The sequence below is a fragment of the Carcharhinus amblyrhynchos genome, chromosome 7, assembly GCF_965287045.1.
Source record: "Carcharhinus amblyrhynchos chromosome 7, sCarAmb.v2.hapA, whole genome shotgun sequence".
NCBI lineage: Eukaryota > Metazoa > Chordata > Chondrichthyes > Carcharhiniformes > Carcharhinidae > Carcharhinus > Carcharhinus amblyrhynchos.
Window position 1 is genome coordinate 77,071,151 of NC_137330.1, and position 25,159 is coordinate 77,096,309.

General features: G+C 41.8%; 1 protein-coding gene across 3 annotated transcripts in view; it reads right to left on the minus strand.

Annotated features, from left to right (window-relative positions):
• epha7 (eph receptor A7) overlaps positions 1–25,159 on the minus strand; it is a 252,648-nt gene that overhangs the window by 133,409 nt on the left and 94,080 nt on the right. For all 3 annotated transcript variants that reach the window (XM_080192638.1, XM_080192637.1, XM_080192636.1), the window contains exons 4-5: positions 15,077–15,232; positions 13,319–13,654 (exon numbers count right to left, since the gene is read on the minus strand). In XM_080192638.1, coding sequence (XP_080048764.1) covers positions 13,319–13,654; positions 15,077–15,232 — 492 coding nt within the window. The remainder of the gene's footprint in view (positions 1–13,318; positions 13,655–15,076; positions 15,233–25,159) is intronic.

Genomic DNA, 25,159 nt, shown 5'->3' on the forward strand with positions numbered 1-25,159 from the left:
CCCTCTGCAAGACCTACTCCTCAATCCCACTCTCCCATAGAACCTCTGAATAGAATGACTATGGTTTTGTCGCTACGTGTAGCTTCTGTTTTCTCAAGTGGATCTAGATTAGGCTTGGCAGGCTAACCAACTGTGGAGACACTGCAGTCAGGATCAATCAATCCAACATCCATACGTATATACATTCCTGAAAATACCATGGTGTTGTGATCAGGAGCAGAAAGTCTGGCTGTTTTCCCCTTTTTAGCTGAGGTGTACTGTGACCAGCTGTATAACCCATGGAACATTTAGCACAGCATAAACCAATAAGGCTCAATGAAACATTGTCTTATTCAACTAACCATCATACGTTAAGAAATGAGCAGTTCTAGACAAAATCACTTGGAATAGAATGATCCATGAAAAGTCATAATAAAATACAAAGTATACCTTGTGAAGTTCTACAGGCAGGTTTCAACACTTCTGTTTAAGAACTCATTTTCAAAAGTTCTCAAGTATTCTATTTCTTTTTACAGTTTTCAATGAAACTTGTTGAACTCTGCAGCTGGAGGGGTACCATCATGTTGTGAAATACCATTTAAAGCTGCAGATTATTTTTCTCTCAATTACTCAAACCAATAGTTCAAGTTTAATAGCACTAGCAACAATAGTTTAAATATTTGCTTTTAAAATGCACTTAAGTCCAGAGTGCCTGTTGGCACAGAAACATTAAAATGACATCAAAAAATGGGATTGGCTTCAGACCTCATTGCAGCTTTGGTCCCAACGCGACAGAAGTCCTGAATTAAAGCGGTATGGCGAGAATGACTGCCTTTTGACATCAAGACAGCGTTTGTCTGAGTGTGACATCTGAGTTTGGAACACAATTAAAATTGGTGTTAATGGGAATCCATTGGTTGGATTCACAGCAAACAAAAATGAAGATGGTCACAGTTTTTGGAAGTCAAATTCATCAGTTCCAAGACATTGCTGCAGGAGTTCGTCAGGGTTGGGTGCTAGGCCTAACCATCTTTAGCTGCTTCATTAATGACCTTCCCTCCATATTAAGATCAGAGGTGGGTGTGTTCTTCAATGATTGCACATTGCCCAGTACCGTTCATAATTCCTCAGATACTGAAGCAATTCATGTCTGCATCTAGTAAGACCTAGAGAATGTTGAGAGGTGGCAAGTAACATTCATGCTACACAAGTGCTAGGCAACGGCCATCTTCAACAAGAGAGAATCTAGTCATCTCCACTTCATGTTCAAGGGCATTTTCATCGCTGAATTCCTCACCATCAACATCCTGGAAGTCAACAATGACTAGAAACATAACTGGGCCAGCTGTATAAATAAAGCAGCTACAACAGTCGGTCAGGGACTGCGAGACAAATCTCACCAAAAAATGGCAGAATGTTATTCTGGTGAGAATCTCTTCAGATCTCATGACACTCTGCTGAAAGAATTTAAGGGAGTGTGTGTCACGCTGTTGGGGCGAAGGGCCTCAACATGCCTACAAAACCATGTGCACAGAGATTTGGGCACCATTTTTAAAGGGTACCTCATTCCTAATCTGAGTAAACTTCCCCCTCCCAAGCACCTCCCCCCCACCCCCTCACTCCCAGCCCAATAGGTCTCAGGGGCTCCCATCCCCAATTAGAGACAGCATTTCTGGTGGTGACCAGTAGTAATTATTGTTGGTGAGATGGGAAGCATCCTGGAAAGAGGTTGGGGGGGAGGGAGGTGCAGGGAGGTGGGGGGATGAGGACTGTGTCAGACTTAATAACTACATGGAGATCCAGGCAATTTTATGGTAATGAGCTTTGTGCCCTTTCTGGTGCGAAGCCATTCTCATCAGTTAAGTGGGACTGGGAAGATAGCAATCTACAAAGCAGTGTTTTGGCCTCTTACACTATCTTCTCAGCTTGCCACATTGATCGACAGGCGGGATAAGATGGTAAGATGGCACCCATTAACTCTGTTTCTCACTGAAAACAGTATCTGTTGTTGCTCTGGTTTGAGATTTCAATCTGTCACATAAGCTATCCTGTTATGGCTCAGTTTAGAAATTCCGAAGTACTTTATGAAGCCCGTGTGAATCATAAGTTTTGCATCTTGAATTTGGCTGGATAAGCATGAGATATTTCACCACAGGTATGATTCAAGTGACCCACTAGGGAACTTGCATCAAACAAAGTTTATTTAACAATATAGTTAACATATATAGTAAGAAAGTTAGCAAGAATTTTTATCAATTACAAACAATCATGATAATGTATAATGCTTGACAAAAGCATCTACAATGTTCCAATCAAACCAATCCCATAGACAAAAGACTCTTTTCACAGCTTTAACACAGCACAGACTAATGCTCATGTGATACTGGAAATTGTGTCCTTTGGCTGGAGAATTGAAAACTCTCAATCTTAATCAGCAGATTTTCACTCTTCAGGAAAACAAGGTCTTGCTTTCAGCTAACCAACACAATTTCCAAGAAAAGCCAGGAAGAGAGAGAGATTTATCTTTCAGCTTAATGCTTCTAACACTCCAAGCTCCCAAAACTGAAACTGAAAATGAACTGCTGCCACCTGACCTGCCCAGTTTTTTTCTCCTCCCAACAATGACATCACCTCAGGCTGTAAGCGTGAATTAAATAAGAACTCTTAAAGGTACATCAACATCACAATCCTTACTCAGGGAGATTGTTACTTTCTGGATTTCATTCCCTCTACGCGCTATTTTATGGCACTCAATTACACTTCCAGAAATTGCACCCACGCTATTTTAATGCAGGCTAATTAATGATGTGCTTAAGACAGCACATGTGAAATTAATACCATTTTAGTCAACTTACGCCAAATCCAGGTCAGTTTTTGTGCAGTGTGGAACCGTGCCAACTAGAAATCATGTTGAAATTATCCAATCTAATTATATGATGGACGCTTAAAACAATCAAGGCAGAATACTTTCCTCCTGAACGTCAAGTCTGGGTTTCAACCCACATCCCTGATTTGAAAGGACAGCCAGAAAATCAAATGCAGCACCTAAAACCCCCAACATAGTAATTTATTGTAGGAATTTGCACAAAGTATTTGGAAAATTACATTTATATCAATTTATTGCTTTATTTGTTCTGAACAAAAATATCCAAGTCATCAGTCACCAAACGTTGCAACAATGCAAGTGCATCAGGGAAATAAAGCTGAACTAATCATGAAACATGGCCTATGCTTTATATATTTTCTCAACAGCAATATCTGGAGCATGGGGAAATATCGCAGGGCTGAGATCCACATTCTTTCACCTGTTGAGGCTGAAATGATTGGGGGTTCTGGTAATGTGTTTGCTTTGTTACAAAAGCTTTGTTGCCTTCTGTTCCAATTGCTGTTAAAATAATATAGTTTGTTGAATTACCTGGTTACTATTAAGGTGTAGACTTCAGAAAGATTAAGGCAACAACATGCATTACATGAACTGAGTGTGAAGCACCTACATAAAAAATCCATGTAAGATTAAACAAATATGTAAATTAGCAATGTAAACTGTAGAATTGTTAAATACTAATTTATACATGAACATGAAGTGGCTTATAAAGAACGAGAAAAAAATCATCTTGCGTAATAATTTTTCACTTTATTATTAGTAAATGTCATCTTGATCTCCAGCTGCATGAGGATTCTTGGACAATTAAAAGGTTTTTAATAATTATTTAATTAATGATAGACTACTGTTGGCCCTACTTGTATTTAAATCAAGAATAACAAAGCCCCATCTACAACAAATTTTATAAAGCAAGATTCTCCTCCCTCATCTTCCTTTTAAAAGTATCCCCATTAAGAAATATCAGTAGAAAACAGGGAATAAGATTGTCACATGAGATGACAAAAATGGTTTTAATAAAGGTTTTTTTTCATTATTTGTTCATAAGAGTGAGCAACGCCAGCATTTATTATCAATTTCTAAATATGGGTTTTGAAAACTAAATCATTGGCCCAAACATATAGCATAGGTGGAACTCTGCATGGGAAACAAGATCAAGAGTAATCTTTTCACCCAGACAGTGGTGGGGTCTGGAACTCTGCCGAATAGTGTGGTAAAGGCAGACATGCTTCTCACATTTTAAACAGCTTGGATTTAATATGGTGATACTGGAGACGTTATTGAAAAAAAGTGTAATCCTGACAATTACTCTCAGCTTTTCAACAGCACTGTTCTAATAATGTCAACGCTGTTACATTCCAAGTGTCCTTTGCTCAGTCTTATGGTCATATATGGGGGGAAATTTCCCATCCTGCTTGCCACAGGAAACCCATTGACATTGTTTGCTGATTTTCTTTCCTTTATGGGAATATGCTCAACAAGCAGAAATGTGGCCACTTCCGAGTCCTTGTGAGTGCCAGCTTGTAAATGACTGCATGACAGCTAGCAAGAATAGCTCAAGTTAAATCTCAGGAAGTATACCCCAAGGGGCCGAGGTTTTGCTCACCAAATGTAAAATTACTAAGGAGTTAGGTGATGTGTGCTGCTGCTGGTGACCAGAGATTCCTAATGCCACTACAGTGGTAAAGCCAGCGGTAGGAAGGCAGGTGAGCAAAAAATCCAACCGTACTTTGTTTCTGGTCAACTTGAGGACGATTTTCATCTGCAACTTTAGACAGGGCGCAGAGTGTGGAGGGTGACAATGCAATGAAAATGGCTGCACAACACTTCTCTTCCTGTTCCCACTGACATCTGGCTCTTTACCATTTAGGTAGGGTTCTTGAAATGTGTGGCATGTTCTGCTAGGAAAGTGCACAATCCACCCATTTATATTTGGTGCTGAACAAACTAAGCAGCATACCTTAAAGGGAGCACGTGGGCTGTTTTAGGACAAATAGTTAACAAAGTGTCTAAATTACTTTTGTACCTTGCTCCTCCTGGCACTGCAATAATCAACGTCATTTTCCCCTCTTCAACGTGCAACCTACTACCGGTCATTCCCCATCGATAGAATATTAAAGAAACATAGCTGTGGAAATGATTCAGGCCTCCATCTGCTTCGACTGAATGGACAGTCGAGTCACTCTGCCGGTCTCCTGCCTAATAGAGGTGATCACTTGAAATTCAACCTCCCCGTCCTACTGTAATTGATGGGAGTCTGTTAAGTATTTCAACTATGTGATGAGACTGAGACCAAATTGGCAAATGTGATACAACATTGCACCTACTGTACTGAAACATCCTCACGTGCTTAATCATGTGCAAATTCCCCATTTAGGGGCTGCACTTATTACACAAAGACAGCACACTTCGACATGCTCAACCTCTTGCATACACACATCGGACTGATCTTTCCCCTCTCAATACTGAGTAATCGATTTTGGGCGGTCCACACTGGAGGTGTATGGGGCCACAATTTTAAATTTACTGGGCCATTCACTAGGGATGCCATTTTCCCTGGGATAGGGCATTTGTCATATGTGTGCTCACCTCTGTATGTGTGCTCACCTACAGCAATCTTGGAATCATCAGTTAAATGCCTGCTGTAAATACAAATATCCCCAACATTATCATTCTTGTCAAGGCTTTCGGAGACAAGTCAGATAGGACAGATCATGAACCTTGGGGGGAAGTCATGCAGTTGAGGACCATCTGACAGATAAAAGATCTTGCCAGCTTCACTTGTTATAGTGTAACACTGGATGATGATTTAAGATTGTTTTCAACGCAGTGATTAATCATAAGGCTCTATTCTTAAAAAGTAACCATGAAATTGACCAGTATAATGTGTGCACACTTATGTATTAGAACACTTTATCCAGTGCATAAAGTATTCTTATGTATTCAATGCTATTGGGAATATTATTTAAATGTGTCATCTGGACACTGTGGTTGAAGTATTACAATGACTTGAACTCTGGAGATCAATTGCCAGAATTCTCCAGTTGAATCTCTATTATGGCTTTGAAAGAAAACCTTGAGATCTGGTGAGACAACTTCAAAGAGTCTATTGCATTGAGTTTTGTAGGATCTGTTCATTCAACTACGAATGCATGGCTGAGCTCCAAGTGCCAGTAACGTATCTAGCTTAACAGGATTTTTTTACACAACTGTGAGGGCATTATATGTTTTGTTTAATGATTTTACAGCAAGTTAAGAGGGATTTGGTAGGTTTTTTTGAATGGTTGTTTGCTTATTTTCATACAATTATTAGCACTTGAGTTAATATTTTTCATAGGGAGTTGTTTGATTTAGGGATATTTTTAAATACCAAAGGGGCATTTTCAAGGTGGTTTGAATGTCTTTTTTTTATTTCCTGAGCATTTAGAAGACATTCTATTGCTCATGAGGTCGGTACACAGTGGATAGTGGTTAAGTGGACTTGGAGAATACATGAGGGGGAATGGGAGATGGGGAATTATGGAGGTCATGTGGGTATGCAGGGGCATTAGGGCTTGGAAGGCATGAGAGATGTGGGAGTACGGAGGGGGCAATGGAGATAAGATTAGGAATGGGGGTCTGGGAGGGGACATGGAGGAAACATGGCAGACAGAGTGAATGGTGAGGAGCAGATGGCCTAACAACCATGTAGAAAACTGGGTCAATATCCCAGTGGCGGGAGACAAACCTTTTAACTGACCAGCCTTGTTATCCACCTGCTTCCGTTCTCGCCTCAGGCCTGCATTGAGAGGCACTCATGATTCTAACCCAACTCCAACACTCAAAAGACCAAAATTCCAGGTAAATGGGCTAAATTTCCAAAGGTGGAAGTATAATGATGAGAAATGCCCTGAGTCACGCTTCCTGAGTTGGAGTGGAAAGTGTACTTCATATTCCCACAGCACACTCACATGAAAATTCTTTCACAAACGCATACTCTGACACACAATACGCACACTGGCACACAATATGCACACCACACTCGCAATCTTGCACACCTCCCCCCCCACACACACACACACATACACACACACACACACTTGCACATAACACATAACACACATGTATACACCCTCACATATAACACACATACACTTACACACACAAAACACGCATACATTCTCACGCGTGCACACGTGCACGAATCCTTCTGTTTTCCGAGCACACACCACTTGGGAGGTTTCAGAACACAGTGATAAATCTGTCTGGCCCCAATTCACTCAACTGGTTTTGATTATATTTTTGGGTCTTTTTTTTCCTTGCATGTAATTATGTCAGACTAATTCTTCTTGTCAAGTGCCAAATTTGAAACAGAAGAAGAGGAAAAATGTGGCATTCGAATTTCTAGCAGCCAATGTGTTTCTGAACCTTTCAAATTTGAAGTCACAAATAATGATGTAGCAAATAACTGGTGCATGTTAATGTCACAGAGTAATATTTCAAGTTAAATGCTATTTCATGGAATAAATTGGAATTGCTCCTGCACTATTAAAGCTGCAGCCCAGCTTTGTTATACAATCTTATTCCAGACTCTTTCAAATGACAGCTACAGTGCTATAGTCAGAAGGCTGTGGGTTTGAGACCCACTTCCAGAAACCAGAGCACATAATCTTGACTGAAACTCCAATGCAAAATCGAAGAATCCTGCACCGTTAGGAGTGCTGTCCTTCTGTCGAAGTATTAAATCAAAGCCCGGACTCAAATGGATGAAAAATATCCCATGGCATTATTCAAATGACAAAAAGTTCTCCCAGTATTCTGACTAATATTTCTCTCCAAGAACATGAGACATAGAATCCCTACAGTACAGAAGGAAGCCAATCAGCCCGTCAAGCCTGCACCAACTATCTGACGACAATCCCACCCAGACCCTATCCCCATAATCCCATGTATTTACCCTGCTAATCCTCCCAACAGTAAGGGGCAATTTAGCATGGCCAATCAACCTAACTTGCATATCTTAGGACTATGGGAGAAAACCGGAGCACCTGGAGAAACCCACGCAGACTTGGGGAAAATGTGCAAACTCCACACAGGCAGTCACCCGAAGCCGGAGTTGAATCATTGTGCCACCGTGTCACAGATTTGTCACTTATTCTATTTGGGTGTCCTTCCTGTATGCAAATCAGTTGCTGCATTTACTGCATTATAACAATGGTCACATTTCTAAAACACTTAATTGATGGCAAAGCACTTTCAGAGATCATGAGTATGTGAAGGGCACTATATAAATGCAGGTCTTTCTTTCTGCAAAGTGGCAATGTAACCTAGCAATTGTACTGTGTGTTTGAAAGATATTTTCCAGTAATTTTTACAGGATAGCAATACCTCCTCAAAGTAGCTTATTATATCAGATAACTAACAACTGGGTCTCACAATTAAATATGGAGATTTTCCTTTGAGGACATGTGCTTCGACTCATCCAATATTTGTTTTGCCCAGGTGCACCGGATCACTTGAGCATGGACTCAGGAAAAGATTCTCAACGTAGAGAAATAAGAACAAGTAGTAAAAGTGAGATTGATCTGAATACAGCATCTTTTGACAAACCAGTTCCGATCTCCTACATACATAAATAAATGTACAAACAAATAACACCTCTAGTCAGGAAATAAGACACAGCTAGGTCAGCAGGGCACTGCAATTAAAGATCACTCGAGCATTTCCTCCCCAGCCTTGAGAAAATGAGGCTCAAGTGAGACTTGGACATTTACTCTGAGGGATGAGTTAATATTTCACCCATCTTACACCTGACACCACACTGAACCTGTGACCTACATTATCCTTTTAAATCATTTTGTTCCTTTTTTTAAATTTCTGTTTCACCTTTTTATTCTACACGGCAAAATTAAAGGAGAGCGTAAATTCAATGAGTGCGTAAATAGTGACCAGTGATAAACGTAATGATGGAAACCAAGATTGATGCACACAAAATCAAAAGAGAAACAAACAAAGGTTCTGTTATCTGAAATCAAATTTATGGTGACTTGCCACGTTATTTCCTTAAGGTTAAAGCACTTTATGCACTTCAAGTCACTCTGTGTGCACAAAGATATCCATTGTAACTAATCTTTTTGCATTGCTGAACAGCCTGTTTAACACACAGTCACAAAACGCTGCCTGCCGCACTGGGGTCATCAAGCAATTAAGAGATCAACCTTCCCATCTGAGTACATGGCAAATTTCAGGGGATGAAATTTTTCCCATCAATAATTTCTTCCATCAGTAAAATCTATAGTGATTTCCTAGCTTGCACTCGCTTTTCACTAAAGCTTTGGGCAGAAGGAATTTTACCTTCATTATTTCAGTTTAGAGGTAGTTTTAGTGATCAGAGACATCCACAGGCCCTTATTCCGCAGCTTTAGTTGATTTTTTCAGATCTTCAAGTAAAGGGGTTTGAAGACATAGGTTTGATGTCAAACTGTCCACTCATTTTGACATTTCATTAATATTATACAGCGTTAAAAACAAAGAAACACTGCAAACTAATCCTTTGTTTTGCCTAGTGAGCTGGATGAAGCATAATGCAATATTGAAATGGGGTGGGGCCATGGATTTCATAGTAACTTCATTGCAGTATTCATGTAAGCTTACTGGTGATACTTACAAATAAACTTTAAACTATCTTCCCTGAAGTGAGCTTCCCATCCCTTCCCTGTGCTAGCCCAAATCTTAGTTGTGCCTCCATACATTAAGAGGCATTGTTGCTGATGTGTACAAAATGATCCTAATCTTGTAAGTATACACAGCAATTGTTAAATCATTGTTTTACTTCTGTTTGCTGCTCAAGTAGAGATTGCAATAGGCTCTTCCCAGCAGCTATTTTCACTGCTGCGTTAAAACTGATGGCCAGATATTTTTTTAAAATTAAAAACAGTAATTGACAGTTGCTGACACGCCACGGCTAATTAAGAACTGCTTGCTCGGAAAAAAAGCACTAATTGTTTTGCACAGGTCTTCTTCCCCTTGTCCTTGTGTCCTTGCCGAGTTGAGTCGTCGTAGGCCCGAGCGTAAATCTCTGTCACGTATCTTGTCACTGAACATACATCATCACTTTCTGCTCATCCCCGATTCATTCTGCTTGCTCGCAGCAATTATCCCTCTCTTAGTGCTTGACCTCTCAGCAAATGGAGTGCAGAAAGGTTGCTAATTTTTTTCCCATGGACTTAGTAGTTAATTGATCTCCATTCGGCTGCCCAGAAACATTTTCACTGAGCTAGTTTAATGATGAATCAGCTCATGCCAGTTAAAATTCCTCTGCTTCCTTAGCAGCGCGCATTGTAACATGCTGGTATTGACCCAGTCTTGGTTTGGACATTCAACAGCATAAATCAATCAACATTGCAAAAATGCTGACCTTTAATTTATTTATCATTTGTTCATATCAGATGGTTATCCTAGTTGCGTCAGTTGTTCTTAAACTCGAACATTTTCCTTCTACAAATCAATACAAGGTCTGAAATGTCCATTCAAAAAATATTATTTTTCAAAACAACATTGGTCCAATGCCCTGCCTGATAGAATGTTGTGACTTTTGACCCAGCTGGCAATGAGGAGAAAGGCGTGAGCGGTCAGAGATACACTTGTGTGGGCGTAGACTTAAAACAATTTGTATCCCTCCAAAACATTTTATACACATTAGGGTGATCCGTGACACTGTTTTTCTGCAATACTTCACTGATTTGTAACAGTAGAATGTTGAACATCTGCACTCTGAAGTGGTGAGGTAAGACAGAAGGAAGGTGCGTGTCCTGAATTAAGGAGCCAACAAACCATACAGGCACAGCAAAACCATAATCGTGTTTAAGAATAATAGCAAATCATGTAAAGTTACAAAAATAATTGTATGATAAGAAACAGATTAAAAACATGTTTGTGTGTCTTAGATTTTAAAGCACTGTTGTCTTCATGCATATAAAACTGTTAGGTAGCTTCCACTGATTAGGAAGGTAAGAGAGGCTTGCATCATTTTTTGTCAAAGTCATTCACAGTCACGTAAAGATGTATTTCAATACAGTTTTACATTATTGCAGTGCGCATAATAAACAAATAGAAAATGTGCAAGAACAAGATCCGGAAAGTGGGGTCCAGCAGATTTCAGGCAAAAGCTATCTCCACCAAGAGAGAATTTAATCTTCTTGTCTTGACAATTATGATCAATGAATTCCCCCACCATCAACGCTGTAGAGGGTTATCATTGACCAGACGCTGATTTGGGCCAGCCATAAAAGTATTAGGGTTAGAAAAACAGATCACAGGCTGGGAATTCCACAGCAAATAGAGACCTCCTGGCTCCCAAAAGCTTGCTTGTCCATCATGTATAAGGGCACAAGTCTGGAGTGTGCTGGAACACTCTCCACTCGCTTGGGTGAATGCAGGTCCAATAACATCAAGAGGTTTGACACCATCTAGAACCAAGCAACTCGCATGATTGACACCTCGTCAATCTACAAACAGTCACCCCAGCACTGACTCACAGTGGCAGAAGTGTGTATTACAAGATGCACTGCAGAGACTCATCAAGGCTCCTTCTATACTACCTTCCAAAGCTATAACCTCTACCACCTAGACAAACAAAAGACAGCAGATACCTGGGAATACCATCACCTGATTGTTTCTCTCCAAGCCACACACCATCCTCACTTAAAAATATCTCATCATTCTTTCACTGTCACTGGGTCAAAATCCTGGAACTTCCTTCCTAACAGCAGTGTGAGTATATCCTACACAACAGCGGCTGCAGCAATTCAAGAATGCACCTCACCACCAACTGCCTAAGGACAATTAGGGATAGATAACAAATGCTTGCTTTGCCATTGTTGCCCAGAGCCCAAGAACAGTTTAACAAAAAACTGTATTGCTCTTTTTTGACTGGACACAGACACAATAGGCTGAATGGTCTCTTTCTGGGTCATACATTTTTGATAGAGCTGCACAGTCCGCATACATCGCTTTGAAAGTCTGGCAGCTCATTCATACCATACTAGCAATGTAATTGCAAAGTGAGTTATCCAGGAATTGCTGTTGGTTATATTTGCTAATAGACTCTTCAAGTGTAACTGTGGCGCTGTTCCATCTGCTAATCAATATGGACATGAACTCTTTCATTTAAATAGCTAAACTTGGACAGAGGGAGAATTATAAGTGCATATCTTATATTCTAAGTTTAGATAATTACAAATTTGTTATTATATACACATTAAAAACAAATACAGCTGAGAGATTGTCAGGAGAGTTGAAAGTTAGAAAGCAACTGCAGAAAATCACACCAAGGGAATGTTTGACCAAAAACCAAGAGGCTGAACTCATACTGGAACCTGCAATTCCAGCACTTGCTGCCTATCACTTTCAGGGCAGGAACCTCGTTAGGCCACCAGCGAGGGACAGGGAAAACTGGGAAACAGGATCTCACCGGTAAGAAACTCGTGGGATTTTGCACCTGTATCGCCGTTCCCACTCACGCTAAACGTGGGCACAAAATAGCCCCCAAGCGTTGCTGCAAAGTTGTTTCAGTTTCACACCAACATTAAGCCTGTGGAGTAAATGCACCTTGACAGTACACATTAATCAGCATCCTATGCCAAACATAACCACAGCAGTAGCCACAGGAGAAAGCAAGGACAAGAAAAGTAATGCTGCAATCAGATCCAATACTTTCACAGCCCACAAAATAATGGTACCTGGCTATCATGAATCTTATTTAACCTCGCAGTGGAAGAACTGCAAACTCAAATATCATCACTTAATATGTTAAATGTGGACTCAGTCAAGCATTCACAAAAGCAAGGGATAGATTCTTAATTCTACAGCAAGTACAGGAAGACAAACTGAAACTAAGGTAGGGAATAAAATAATAGTCTGATTGGGACTTAAATGATAAGGAGGGAAGTTTAATCTATCTGCTTTTCTGACTAAGTTGTGAACCCACCAGTACTTTAGGAGGACCTTAAGATTGCAGAAAGGCACATAAGAGATTTGCACATCAGAGGCCTCTTGTTATGAAAAGCCACTAGAGGAACTGAGGAGGTTAAGAGATCAGGGGTTGATGCAGTAACATCATGTTTTCTTTCCTTGTGGTAGTTCAAGGATGTTTTCATATTCCAAACTTGACTGATTCAATTCCGGAAATCAAAAATTATCAAATCAAAGATAATGATAAAGAAAATGTTCCAAAACTTTACCTCAGAATAATTAGAACTGGAGTTATAGTGAATGAATCAATTCAATTTCTTGGGCTTAGCACTAAATGACTAAAGCAGAAGAAAAATTGAGGAGAGGACAGCAAGTACAACAGAAACAATTAAAATATGAAGCTGTTTCTGGAGATTAAGCTGGAGACAAAAACAAAATAGGCATTACATAACAACCTCACAGACTGAGCATGAAGCTGTCTTGACTCTTGTTGGCTCTGCGTCTTACCTGCTTGACTTGTGGTAATGCTAACGGCCGCAAATAACCTCTGTGTCCGGCTCAGGTCTGAGACGCCATTCACGGCTTCAACCTCAAATGTATAATTGGCATGGGCCAGTAGATCCACGACCGTTACATACGTATCTGCCAGTCCTGACTGCTGGGGCATGAAGCCGATACTGCTGCCACAAGGCACACACTCACCCTGCTCCCAGCTGCATTGTTTGCACATGATTCTGTAGGTGACATCATCCCGACCCCCGGTATCGGCCGGTGGACCCCACTCGAGACTCACTGTGGTCTGATTGATGTTATAAATGAGATTTTGCGGTGCTGAAGGAGGTCCTTAGGAATTAGAAAGAAAGTACTGGTCAGATAAAGGCACGCTGCCAGAATAGATGTGGAGATTAAGCAGACATGTCAAAACTGACAATACTTACAACTCCAAGTGAGCTGATTAGGGCTATTTACAAGAATTCTCAGGCTTCTTTTTGTCTTTCTCAATTGAATGTACTTACATTATCCAGATCACAGACCAGATATTCTACTCAAATCAGCACAATTAGCTATTATTCACACTTGTCAAATTGGGACAAGCAGTGGTTCCCTTCAGAAAAGAATAGTTACTGTTTTGATGAGGGAACTGCTTCAAATTTTCTTCCTCCCAGTTAAGAGCAATGGCCCAAAATCAGAAAGCACATAATACCAGGTTCAATACTGGATAAGGGGTGACAGTGACACAGTGATAATGCCACTAGATGAGCAATCCAGAGACCCAGCTTCATGCTCTGAGAACAAATCTCACCAAGGCAGCTGGTGGAGTTTGAATGCAGTTGTAGATCTGGAATGTAAAGTTAGTCTCAGTGACATTGACCATGAGACTATTGTTGATTGTTGTAAAAACCAGTCTGGCTCACCAACGTCCTTTAGGAATGGAAACTCTGCCTTTCTTACCCCGCCTATGTGACTCCATACCCTAAGCAATGTGATTAATTCTTAACTGCACTCTGAAAGGTTAGCACTGCTGCCTTATGACGCCAGGGACCCGGGTTTGATTCCCAGCTTGGATCACTGTCTGTGCGGAGTCTGCACGTTCTCCCCACGTCTGTGCAGGTTTCCTTTGGGTGCTCTGATTTCCTTCCACAGTCTGAAAGACGTGCTGGTTAGGTACATTGGCCAATATAAATTCTCCCTCAGTGCACCCGAAATGTGCTGGACTGTGGCAATAAGGGATTTTCAACTTCATTGCAGTGTTAATGTAAGCCTCCTTGGGATACTAATACAATAAAAAAAACAAATAATACAATGCTGATCTTGCCAGCCACCCAGTTCTCATGAAAGAATAAGGGAACAAAAACATTTAGGATTCTCGTATTGAGCACCCACAAAGAGTGGCCTGAGAATCATCCTAAATTTGATTTCCAGCCCTCCCTGAAATAAATCTGGCTGGTGGATCAGTTCTGGATGCCAAGCATCCTGACCCAGCTCCACAGTTACTGCACACCTGCCCTCAGTGGATGTGACAATGTTGGTAATGCCCCAGCCCCTCTCAAAAGCCTAAAATAAGATGGGAAACTGGGAAGAAACATTACAGATTTCAGTTATCAGTCAGTGGTAAATTGGTTCTGGAGAAGCAGATAACTAGATAGCTCCCTAACTAGAGCACAGCTCCCAAATCTGATCCCGTTAGCTGCGCAGGTGAGTTAAAACCACTCCATATGCCCAAAAACCTGAAAAGATTTGCTGCTGTTAAGGCAAGATACCTACTGGTACAAGATACAGAGGGACGATCAGTGAGAGCTCTGTAATAGCCATCCTCGCACTCACACCACGAGGAGCCTTCCCGAGCTGCATGACTGTGAGCTGGGCAGCGGGCACATCGATGGTCCTGCGATGATGACTTATAGAATCCTGGTTCACAAGCTGCCAAAAGAAACATATCATTTCAACACCAGTGACTTCGATAGCAAAGCAAGATCAAAGTTCAGTACAGTTTCCCCATTTAGAACACTGTGAAGAATAAATGAGAAATAAAAGGGTGATCACATAACGTACATCAGAACTTAGCTTTTGGACTAGGTAAGGTGCTGCAAGTCAGGACAAGATGCATTTATCACCTATAGTAATTACCCCTTCAACTCACTAATGGCCATTTTGGTTCCTCAGTGGACACTACTAATTTAGAAACATAAATGACTTTGTGCCAGAACAGTTAGTACCAAACTCTTTCATCTAATTGTAGTTTTCCCATCAACTTCCTGTATATTGAATCTCTTTTTTCCCAAAAGCAAATTAATATAAATTCTCCACCATGCCTTTGCTGGAAAACCAGTAGAAATCTGAAACGATTTCAAGTTTTACAGGATTTACAGTTGACGCTATTAAAGTTCTGAATTGGCAATCACTTTGATTGATGTGGCAAAGTTATCCAAATATTGTCTGCTTTGTGAAATGACAATATTCGATTTAGCCATAGACACAATGGGTGGGATTTTCAGACCACGCCCGCCCCCAGAACCAGAAAATCCTGCCCAAGGTCATTCCACCCACTACAATTCCCATGGTGGGGGGACACGAAAATTCTGGTCAATATATCAGAAGATGCAGATGGTGAATATTCATCCGATATAAATGTGTTTTGACCTAAACTCTGGAGAAAAATAGCATCGCCCTCCATCAACCCTACATTTGGAACAAGTGCTGGAGCTTTTGGGTGAAGCGGACCAGGACTTTTCTCCCAACCTCATGCTGAAACTACTCAGAGGTTTTTAAAAAAAAATTATCAATGCCAAGAGCTGGGACCAAATTTTCATCTTGGTGAGGAGGTGCATCTCGGAGCTCAAATGGCCACCCTTTGTGGGTTTTTTTTGAGGAAATCCAATTTTCCTCTGCATTCCCAACCTCGCATGATTTCTCTCTGGTCTTTTTGCTGGATTGGGAATGCCTAGTGTGCAAATGCACACCTGCCCCCATGGAGGTCGGGCTTCCCATTTTAAGTGGGGTTGACATTCAGATTTTATTCCTCATACCATTTTCAATTGGTGCTGCGGGGTTTTGGAAGCCCAGTAAAAACATGTCAAGTTTGTGGGTTCGTAAAAAGAATGGAAAGCTTGCTGAACAGTCTGGAACATTTTGAAAAGGCAAGGGCAAAATGTTTTCACATCCTCAAATGTCACTATTAGACACTGTATTGTAATGTAGATGCATTTTTAATGCGGTAATTCATCATAGGGTTGTGTTTTATAAAGATAAGTTGACCCTTACATTGACCAATCTCTGCATTTGTTCACATGCCTCACAGTGCTTTTTCAATAGGGAAAACACCATGAGGCAGTGAAAACTGTTACAAAATGTCAGGGACAATTGTCTCAAAAAGATTCCAAGTGTCGAATTTGCGTTAAAACTGGAGTAAATCCGATGTTTTTTTCAGCGGGATTTCCAAAATGAATCTCCCACACTTTGTGCACTGCAGAGCGCACTAGCGTGAATCACACTGAACATCAATGGGTGGGGCCTATTCCCGCAAGACAGGCCAGCAGCATAGTGCTGAGCGGGCCACACCACATGCGCCAATCTATCAACACTGGGATTGGTGCATGTGCAGTAGGGCTGCACTGCAGGCCCCCGATTGCTAGCCAGCTCAAATGCTGGCCAGCCCAGCAACCCCTGCATTGCTGGCCCTCCAACGCCACCATGGCCCAATCGCTGTCCCCCCCCCAAAACAAGTCTGGGCCAGTCTCGACCGCCCTCCCCCCCCCGCCACCAAGTCCCCACCAGCCCGATACCCAGCCTGGTAACTGGCCTCCCACCCTCCGCTTACGGTCCCAATGCAGAGCGGGAGCGTCACCCCAACCCTACCCATCGCCCTCCCACAGGCACTGCCTCCATTAAACCCCATCCCCTTGGCAATGTCTGATGCCCAGTGGCACTGTCCCATAGTGGCAATACCCAGGGGCACCTCCCCTGATGCCTGACCCTCGAGGGAGGCCTCGATTACCCCCTTTCATTCCAGTGGGGTCAAGTTGCTAGCTACCCGCAAGTGGGGTGCTATAGTAAAACTTCACTGGAATGAACCACTCCTAATAGGGGTGGGGGAGACGCTTGCGGGCTTGAAGACTTCATTTAAATGTAAATTTTAATTTACATAATTTATATAGCTCTGCACCAGAAATCGGCATGGAGCTGACGGCGCCACATATCCAGCTGCCAGAGAATCGCGGAAGCCATAGTACCCAGCGGGGAGGCCACAAAACAGCCTCCCCTTGAGTCTCCTGCCCTGCTGCGCTACAAAAGCAGTGCAGTGGGCTGGGAGAATCACCCCTGTCCTGTCAGTCTGTGCTGTTAAAATTTCTACCATGACTTAAATGGCTTTGGCTGATTGTCATGGATGCTTTAAAAGGTGTTTCCCCAAAGTCACCCATGAACACTGTATTTGTTTAATGTGTGTATTTTCCTACTCATGGAGTGAGAAATTCAATTAAAAATAACTCAACAGCAAAGCCTTTTTACTTAAAAAAGAGACGGTTAATTTACTTCACACTATTGCTCTGGAAGCTACCTTGGAAAAGATACACAAAGAATGCTTGCAAATGAAAGTAAAAACAATACTTATTTTAAAAAATGGATAGTTCAGTCTCTCTATTGTTCAGTGCAAGCCTGATATTTCTAAAATCAGCTCACAATTTTTAAAGGTTATCTTGGTACAGGTTCTTTCAAAATTCATAACTGTTATAAAACCCTGCTGATATTATGTGTGAGAGTGTTCCAGTCTGAAACACTGGTTTCCAGTGGCGCATTTTTTTTTTGATATTAGCAAGAAACATTTGTGGAAAGAGTGAAAACTCAACCTCTCTCTTTTGTTAAACAAATAAAAGAATATTTATTAAAGTAGAAGAAAGCTAATAAAACACTACAAAGAACAATCCTGTGCTTTAGGAAACTAACAATAAGCACTTAGCCCCTCAAAGACTGAATACCGAAAAGTATTTGTTCCCCCCATATTTGTAAAGTCTGAACAAAAAGCAGTACGTGCCCTTCAGCCCACCAAGCCTGCACCGATCACACTGTCCTACTAGACCACTGCCTGTATTCCTCTATACCCTGTCTGTTCATGTGTCTATTCAGATAAGTCTTAAATGTCGCAAATGTGCCTGCCTCAACCACCTCTCTTAGTCGTGCATTCCAAGACCCCACCACTTCTCTGTGTAAAAAACACAACATATCTCTACTGAGCCCTTCCTCACTTGCCCTGAACTTGGGCCCACTTATAATTGTCATTTCTGCCCTGGGAAAAAGCTTCCAACTGTTCACCTTATCTACGCCCCTCAGAATTTCATAAACTTCTATCAGGTCACCTCTTTGCCTCCATCTTTCCAGGGAGAATAATCCCAATTTATTTAAGCTCTCCTCATAGCTAATACCTTCCATACCAGGCAACATCCTGGTGAGCATTTTCTGTACTCCCTCCAAAGCCACCATATCCTGCATGGCAACCAGAATTGGACAGTGTTCCAATGTTTTATATAACTGTAACATAATTTGCCAACTTTTACACTTGATGCCCTGGTTGATGAAGGCAAGCATGCCATATGCTGAGACCCCCTTTTCCCAAACAATAACCATGAACATAGTGGTCAAATCTACTCAGTGCTTCCCATACCTTACAGCCTAAGTGATTAAGACTTGGGAATGGTCTTCAGCTCAGTGAAAAAAACAACCTTTTGCACAAACTGATGCTTGCCTTCAGCATCTCGAGCTGAGCTGTTTCCTGAGGATGCCCCTCTCCCATGCTCTTCTGCTGCCTTCAGCCCCTAAGCTCTGGCTGAATTGCTTTCTGGGGATGGCTGACTCGCTCTCTCTTGCTGCTGCTTCTTCAACACCTCATCTGTCTAAACTTCTTCCTGGCTCAGCACATTCTGTCTACTAATTGTATCAATTGCCAAGAACACCCTGTTCCCTATTCTTTCGTTTTCCATTCTTTCTCTTAGTTCCTGCCCAAACAAAACACATGACTGCCTTTTTTTGTACAAGTAAAATCAAACATTCTTTTAACGGCATCCTACCATTTCTTGACATAACACTGTCATGAAAACACTCATAACACAGATAAAAAGAAAATCCGTACACTGGATTACCTGCTCCCCCTTTGTGTAAGAGGGAAGAGAATAGTCCACTCAAGGATGGACTATTAATTAGCAATTATGATAGAGCTTTTGGCTCTGAATGGGGTTTCGGCCATGGGTTTAATTGTTTCCCCAAATGCTCGAAACTACGATCTAATACATTATAGAGGGATTGCTGCAATGTTGAAGATGTCTTCTCTAGGAAAGTACTTGAATCCTGAGGTTTTCCTCCTCAAGGGGCTATAAAAGAATCTATCACACTTTTCAAAATTGAGTTGGGGATATCTAACCAATATTAAGCCCCAAATGTTTATTTCACAACTGTTTGTGAGACCTTGCTATATGTGAATTGCTTGCCATGTTTCCTACATTATAACAATAACATAACTTCAAAAGTTCTTCATTTGCTGTTAGCATGTTGAGGTGTGCTAAGGTCATTAACATCAGTATATAAATAAACTATTGGAACTCTGAGTTTAGTTTACAGACTTCATCAGCATCTTATTGTTAGTCATCTCCAATGTCCAATTTTGTATATCTTGTTTTAACTTTATCATTTTCAAAAAATAACTGTGTCCATACAAAACAGCAACAATTTTGAAATGATATAGTCAGACTCCAGGCACATAGCATGAGCAAGGATTAAAGATCAGTGTCAGGATTTAGTCAGTGCCTTGCTTGTGATGTTGGGTCATTACTGCAGCATCCTGCCACAGACCTTGTCAAATCTATGGGGGTTCACAGATGTATTGTTCTGGAATTAACCTTTATCCCAGAAATCCCTCGCAATGTCATTATGCTTGAGCTGTTAGTGTGCGGTGCTTTTTCTGTGCACGGATGGCTGAGTTCCAGTATATACCTTGTCCTTGAGGTGTGAAGACACTGACACCAGAGACTGATGACTGTAGCATTATCATTCAAAGTATACTGATAAATATTCAGTGCATCTGTGAAATTCCATTGTATGGTATATATTAGAAATGTTTAAAGTATTGTTTTATTAATGCTCAAAACATTTTACAATCTACAATGTTTACATACAATTGAGGCACAACACGAATTGGGAAATGCAAGAACATCAGTAAGGCCAATGATAAAAATATATTGTTAGTTTCAGGAAAAAAATCTTTTGTTAGGTGCTCTACTTATCAGCATGAAACAAAGTCAAAGAAAATCTAATAAGCAACATTAAAAATAAAGTTCCTTAGTAATACTCAACAATAAGATAAACATGAAATTAGGATCATATGTGCCCTTTTTTGGACAGTATGAGTGCTCCTAGGACTTGGAATTACCATCCACATTGCATGCACACATTCGTGAAACAAATACATCAAAGCCACATTCATGCATACACTGAATGGCATCTGGAAATACTGGTAACACAATGTAGATAGGTTGGCAATATTAACAGACTGGGTTACGCAGGCGAGAAAGGGTGGAGCTTTGGGTGGGTAACTGGAAATCCAGATCCCAGGGATGGGAGTTGAGGGTGCTGGAGAGAAGCAGTGCACTGAAGGCATTTCTCACTGTATCTTACCTCGCCTCCCTCCCCTTCAACCACTGGTTTTCCTGTGCACCGTGCAACTCAGTCAGTTGTGTAAAACATACAAAGTAGGTTAAAGGGTGCCAGCCTCATTCCAATACCTAAATTGTCAAACCCCACTGGGAGCAGGTTGTCTTCCAGTCCTTTGTTTATCTTTCTGTAGCTCATTATATGGTTACACAAAGGAATTTCAAATTTCCAAAAAAAAAATTAACATCTAATCCAATCCTAGCCAACCTGTTTTGTGTCTTATAGTTCCCGCTACATCTCTGAAGAGTTAGTCCATTCTGCCATCTTTCTCTCCCTTAGACAGTTCCTCAGGATTAAGGAGGATTTGCTTTCACTCCAGTGCAGTGGGTTCTGAAATGGCTGATCTGTCCAATGTGTGATTTGCAAACTTGGCCACAGTTGGGGCACATAGCGCATGAAGAGTTGGATGAATGGGTTGTCTCAAGGTTTGTGCACTTCCTCTAATGCCTCAACTTCACATCTACAGGTTCCTGACTAAGACTCTCAATGTGTGTGGTTTGGTGCCTTCCCAAATGAGCCTTCTCATTTTGACCAGTCACAAGACAGACTCCCATGAGTTGGCAGGTATGTTTGACCTCTTCTGGGGTGATCTGCTGACATCCTAAAGTGCTTCCGCTGTCCTCCTGGGACTCTGGTGTCAACACAGTAATAAGTCTCACAACACCAGGTTAAAGTCCAACAGGTTTATTTGGTAGCAAAAGCCACTAGCTTTCAGAGCGCTGCCCCTTCATCAGGGGAGTGGGAGTTCTATTCACAAACAGGGCATATAAGGACACAAACTCAATTTACAAAATAATGATTGAAATGCAAGTGTTTATATGTAATCAAGTCTCAAAGGTACAGACAATGTGAGTGGAAAGTATTAAGCACAGTTTAAAGAGATGTGAATTGTCTCCAGACAGGACAGTTAGCGAGATTTTGCAAACCCAGGCAAGTTGTGGGGGTTATAGGTAGTGTGACATGGACCCAAGATCCTAGTTGAGGCCTTCCTCATGTATGCGGAACTTGGCTATCAGTCACCTGACAAAGGGGTAGCACTCTGAAACCCAGTGGTTTTTTCTACCAAATAAACCTGTTGGACTTTAACCTGGTGTTGTGAGATTTCTTACTGTGTTTACCCCAGTACAACGCCAGCATCTCCACATCACTCTGGTGTCAGGCATATGACTGACATTTCCCACCCACTTTAGCTGGTATTGGAGAATTTTGTTGCAGAGGATGCTGCTATTAGACTGCAATCAAAAGAGAAAATGCAGAAAATCTCAGCAGATCTGGCAGCACCTGTAAGGAGGGAAAAGAGCCGACGTTTCGAGTCCAGATAATCCTTTGTTAAGCACCACTGACAAAGGGCTATATGGACTCAAAACAGATTTTCCAGCAGTTTCTCTTTTGGTTTCAAATTCCAGCATGCGCTGCAGTTTGCTTTTATGCTTTAGACTGCACTCATTACAACCAAGCTATGAAGGATTTCAAAGGCAGCACTGACGGCACTTCACCAGTGCTTTGAGGTGCCAACTGTAGGGTATCCAAGCCTCCAAAAGCATATCAGGGGACAGGGATCACTGCTGCCCAGTAAAGCATGACTTTCATTAAAATCATCTTCATCATCGTCTTCAATGTGCCAACTCAGCCTTGGGCCAACTGAGGAAGAGTATTTGACCAGGATGCCAAACGCAAGACTAAATCATTCTGTAATACTGGCAAGAAAATGCATTCCTGCCCATATTCTTTGAAAAGCAGGCAAAAGTCTCTCCAACTCCCCTGCATAGTCTAAATATGTTAGCATGGCTCTCATAGATTACTAGCCGATTTAGGGTCCTTTGACACAAAGATGAGTGGGAAAGCAAATTGCGTGGAGGACATGGAAAGTCTGCAGAGAGATTTGGATAGGCTGAGCGAGTGGGCGAGGATCTGGCAATAGAGTATAACTTTGGCAAGTGTGAGGTTATCCACTTTGGAAGGAATAATAATAAAATGGACTATTATTTAAATGGTGAAAAATTACAACGTGCTACTGTGCAGAGGGACCTGGGGGTCCTTGTGCATAAATCGCAAATCCTCAGTCTGCAGGTGCAGCAGGTGATCAAGAAGGCGAATGGAATGTTGGCCTTTATACTGAGAGGGATGGAGTATAAAAGCAGGGAGGTCTTGCTGCAACTGTACAACGCACTGGTGAGGCTGCAACTGGAGTACTGTGTGCAATTTTGGTCCCCTTATTTGCAAAAGGATATATTGGCCTTGGAGGGATTACAGAAAAGGTTTACCGGGTTGATACCGGAGATGAGGGGGTTAGCTTATGAGGAGAGATTGAGTAAATTGGGCCTGTACTCGTTGGAGTTTATAAGGCTGAGGGGTGATCTTATAGAGACATATAAGATAATGAAGGGGCTAGATAGGGTAGATGCAGAGAGATTCTTTTCACTTAGAAAGGAAACAAGAACTAGAGGACACAGTCTCAAAATAAGGGGGAGTCAGTTTAGAACAGAGTTGAGGAGGAACTTCTTCTCTCAGAGGGTAACGAATCTCTGGAATTCTCTGCCCATTGAAGCGGTGGAGGCTACCTCGTTGAATATGTTTAAGTCACAGGTAGATAGATTTCTGATCAATAAGGGGATTAAGAGTTATGGGGAGCAGGCAGGTAAGTGGAACTGAACCACTTTCAGATCAGCCATGATCTTATTGAATGGCGGGGCAGGCTCTAGGGGCTAGATGGCCTACTCCTGCTCCTATTTCTTATGTTCTTATGTTATGTTCTTTGAAGTTAAATAGATCTAAATTGTGTTTTCTACTTTCCTGATTTTTTAAAACTAACTTGATGAAGGTATGGCATGGTAATGCAACATAGCACAGACTGGTGGGTGGCAGAACTGATTTCCTATTCCATGCAGTTCCCTGGACTTAAAAAGGGGGATGCAAATTTTAAAAGTGCAAGATTGCAGGTTAGGGGATATGGGAAAGGGGTTTGTCGTGAGTACATTTGTGGTTGAGAAATGCCATGGAGCTTTAATTCTAGGGGCAAGTGTGCATTCCTTTACTTTTGAACAGACCCAGGAACTGCACGTTGGTCAGGGAAACCTTGCGATTCCCAGGAGCAGATAGATTTAGTGACTGTTGAGGCCTGGGATTGCGGATTAGGGGGAAATTGGAAAGGTGATAGAGATGGGGTGGGGGAGGTGAGAAATGGCAGAGATGTTGGCAATGGAGATGAGGAGCTATTTACAGGTTTGACTTGATGGGATTCAAGGGAATACCCTTACTCTTCCTGATCCAATTGAAGCCCCATCAAGGCATTTACCTGCTGGATCTAATTTACCTGCCAGGTTTCTCTATTTCCTTCTCCTTCATATACTCACCCAATTTCCTCTTAAAGGGATCCAAGCTGTCAGCTTAAACCATTCCCTCTGATAGTGAGTCCCACATTCGGGTGAAGAAGTTTCTTCTGAATTTCCTAATGGATCTTTTCTGGTGACTATCTTATTTTGGTGGCCCCTAATTGTGCTCTTCACAAGAGGACATAAATGGGCTGAATTCTGGAGAAAGGAATGAAATCCCATCAGGTGAAAGCAGGTAGTGACCCCACTTTGGCGAACAGTGGATCCCAGGGCTGCATTTTACCAGCAGCAGCCAATTAAGAGGCCAGTACAAATCTAAGGGTGACAGCCCACTGCCTAGGCCTGCCAGCTCAATCAGACAGCTGGCAACTCCACAGTGCCACCGCTAGCAATTGCTGAGGCTACAGCTGTAGAGAGAGGGCAACTTTGAAGACAAGCATGTGGGATTGGGAAATGCTGGGACTTGGTAAGTCGGGCATCGACAAGCAGAGAGATGATGATAGATAGTCGCTGCGTATGGTATTGCCATTTTTGCTTCTGGGCACCTCTCCATTGCCCGTGGAGTGCCCACAAAGGAGGGCAGGCCCAGTTGCTACTCGGAGGCTGCCAGGTTTCACCTTTTGGATTCCCCATGTGACAATGGGTTCTCACAACTGAGGCAAAATGCCCACAGAGTTGAAGGGTAGCTCAATCGGCTTCCTGACAAGCAGCCAATTTGCCAACTTTCCAACCACTGGCAAAATGGCATGATAGCAGGAAGACAAAGCGCTCCCTCCCCCTGATGTCTGTCCATGCCATTTTACCAGCCTTATTGCCTCCC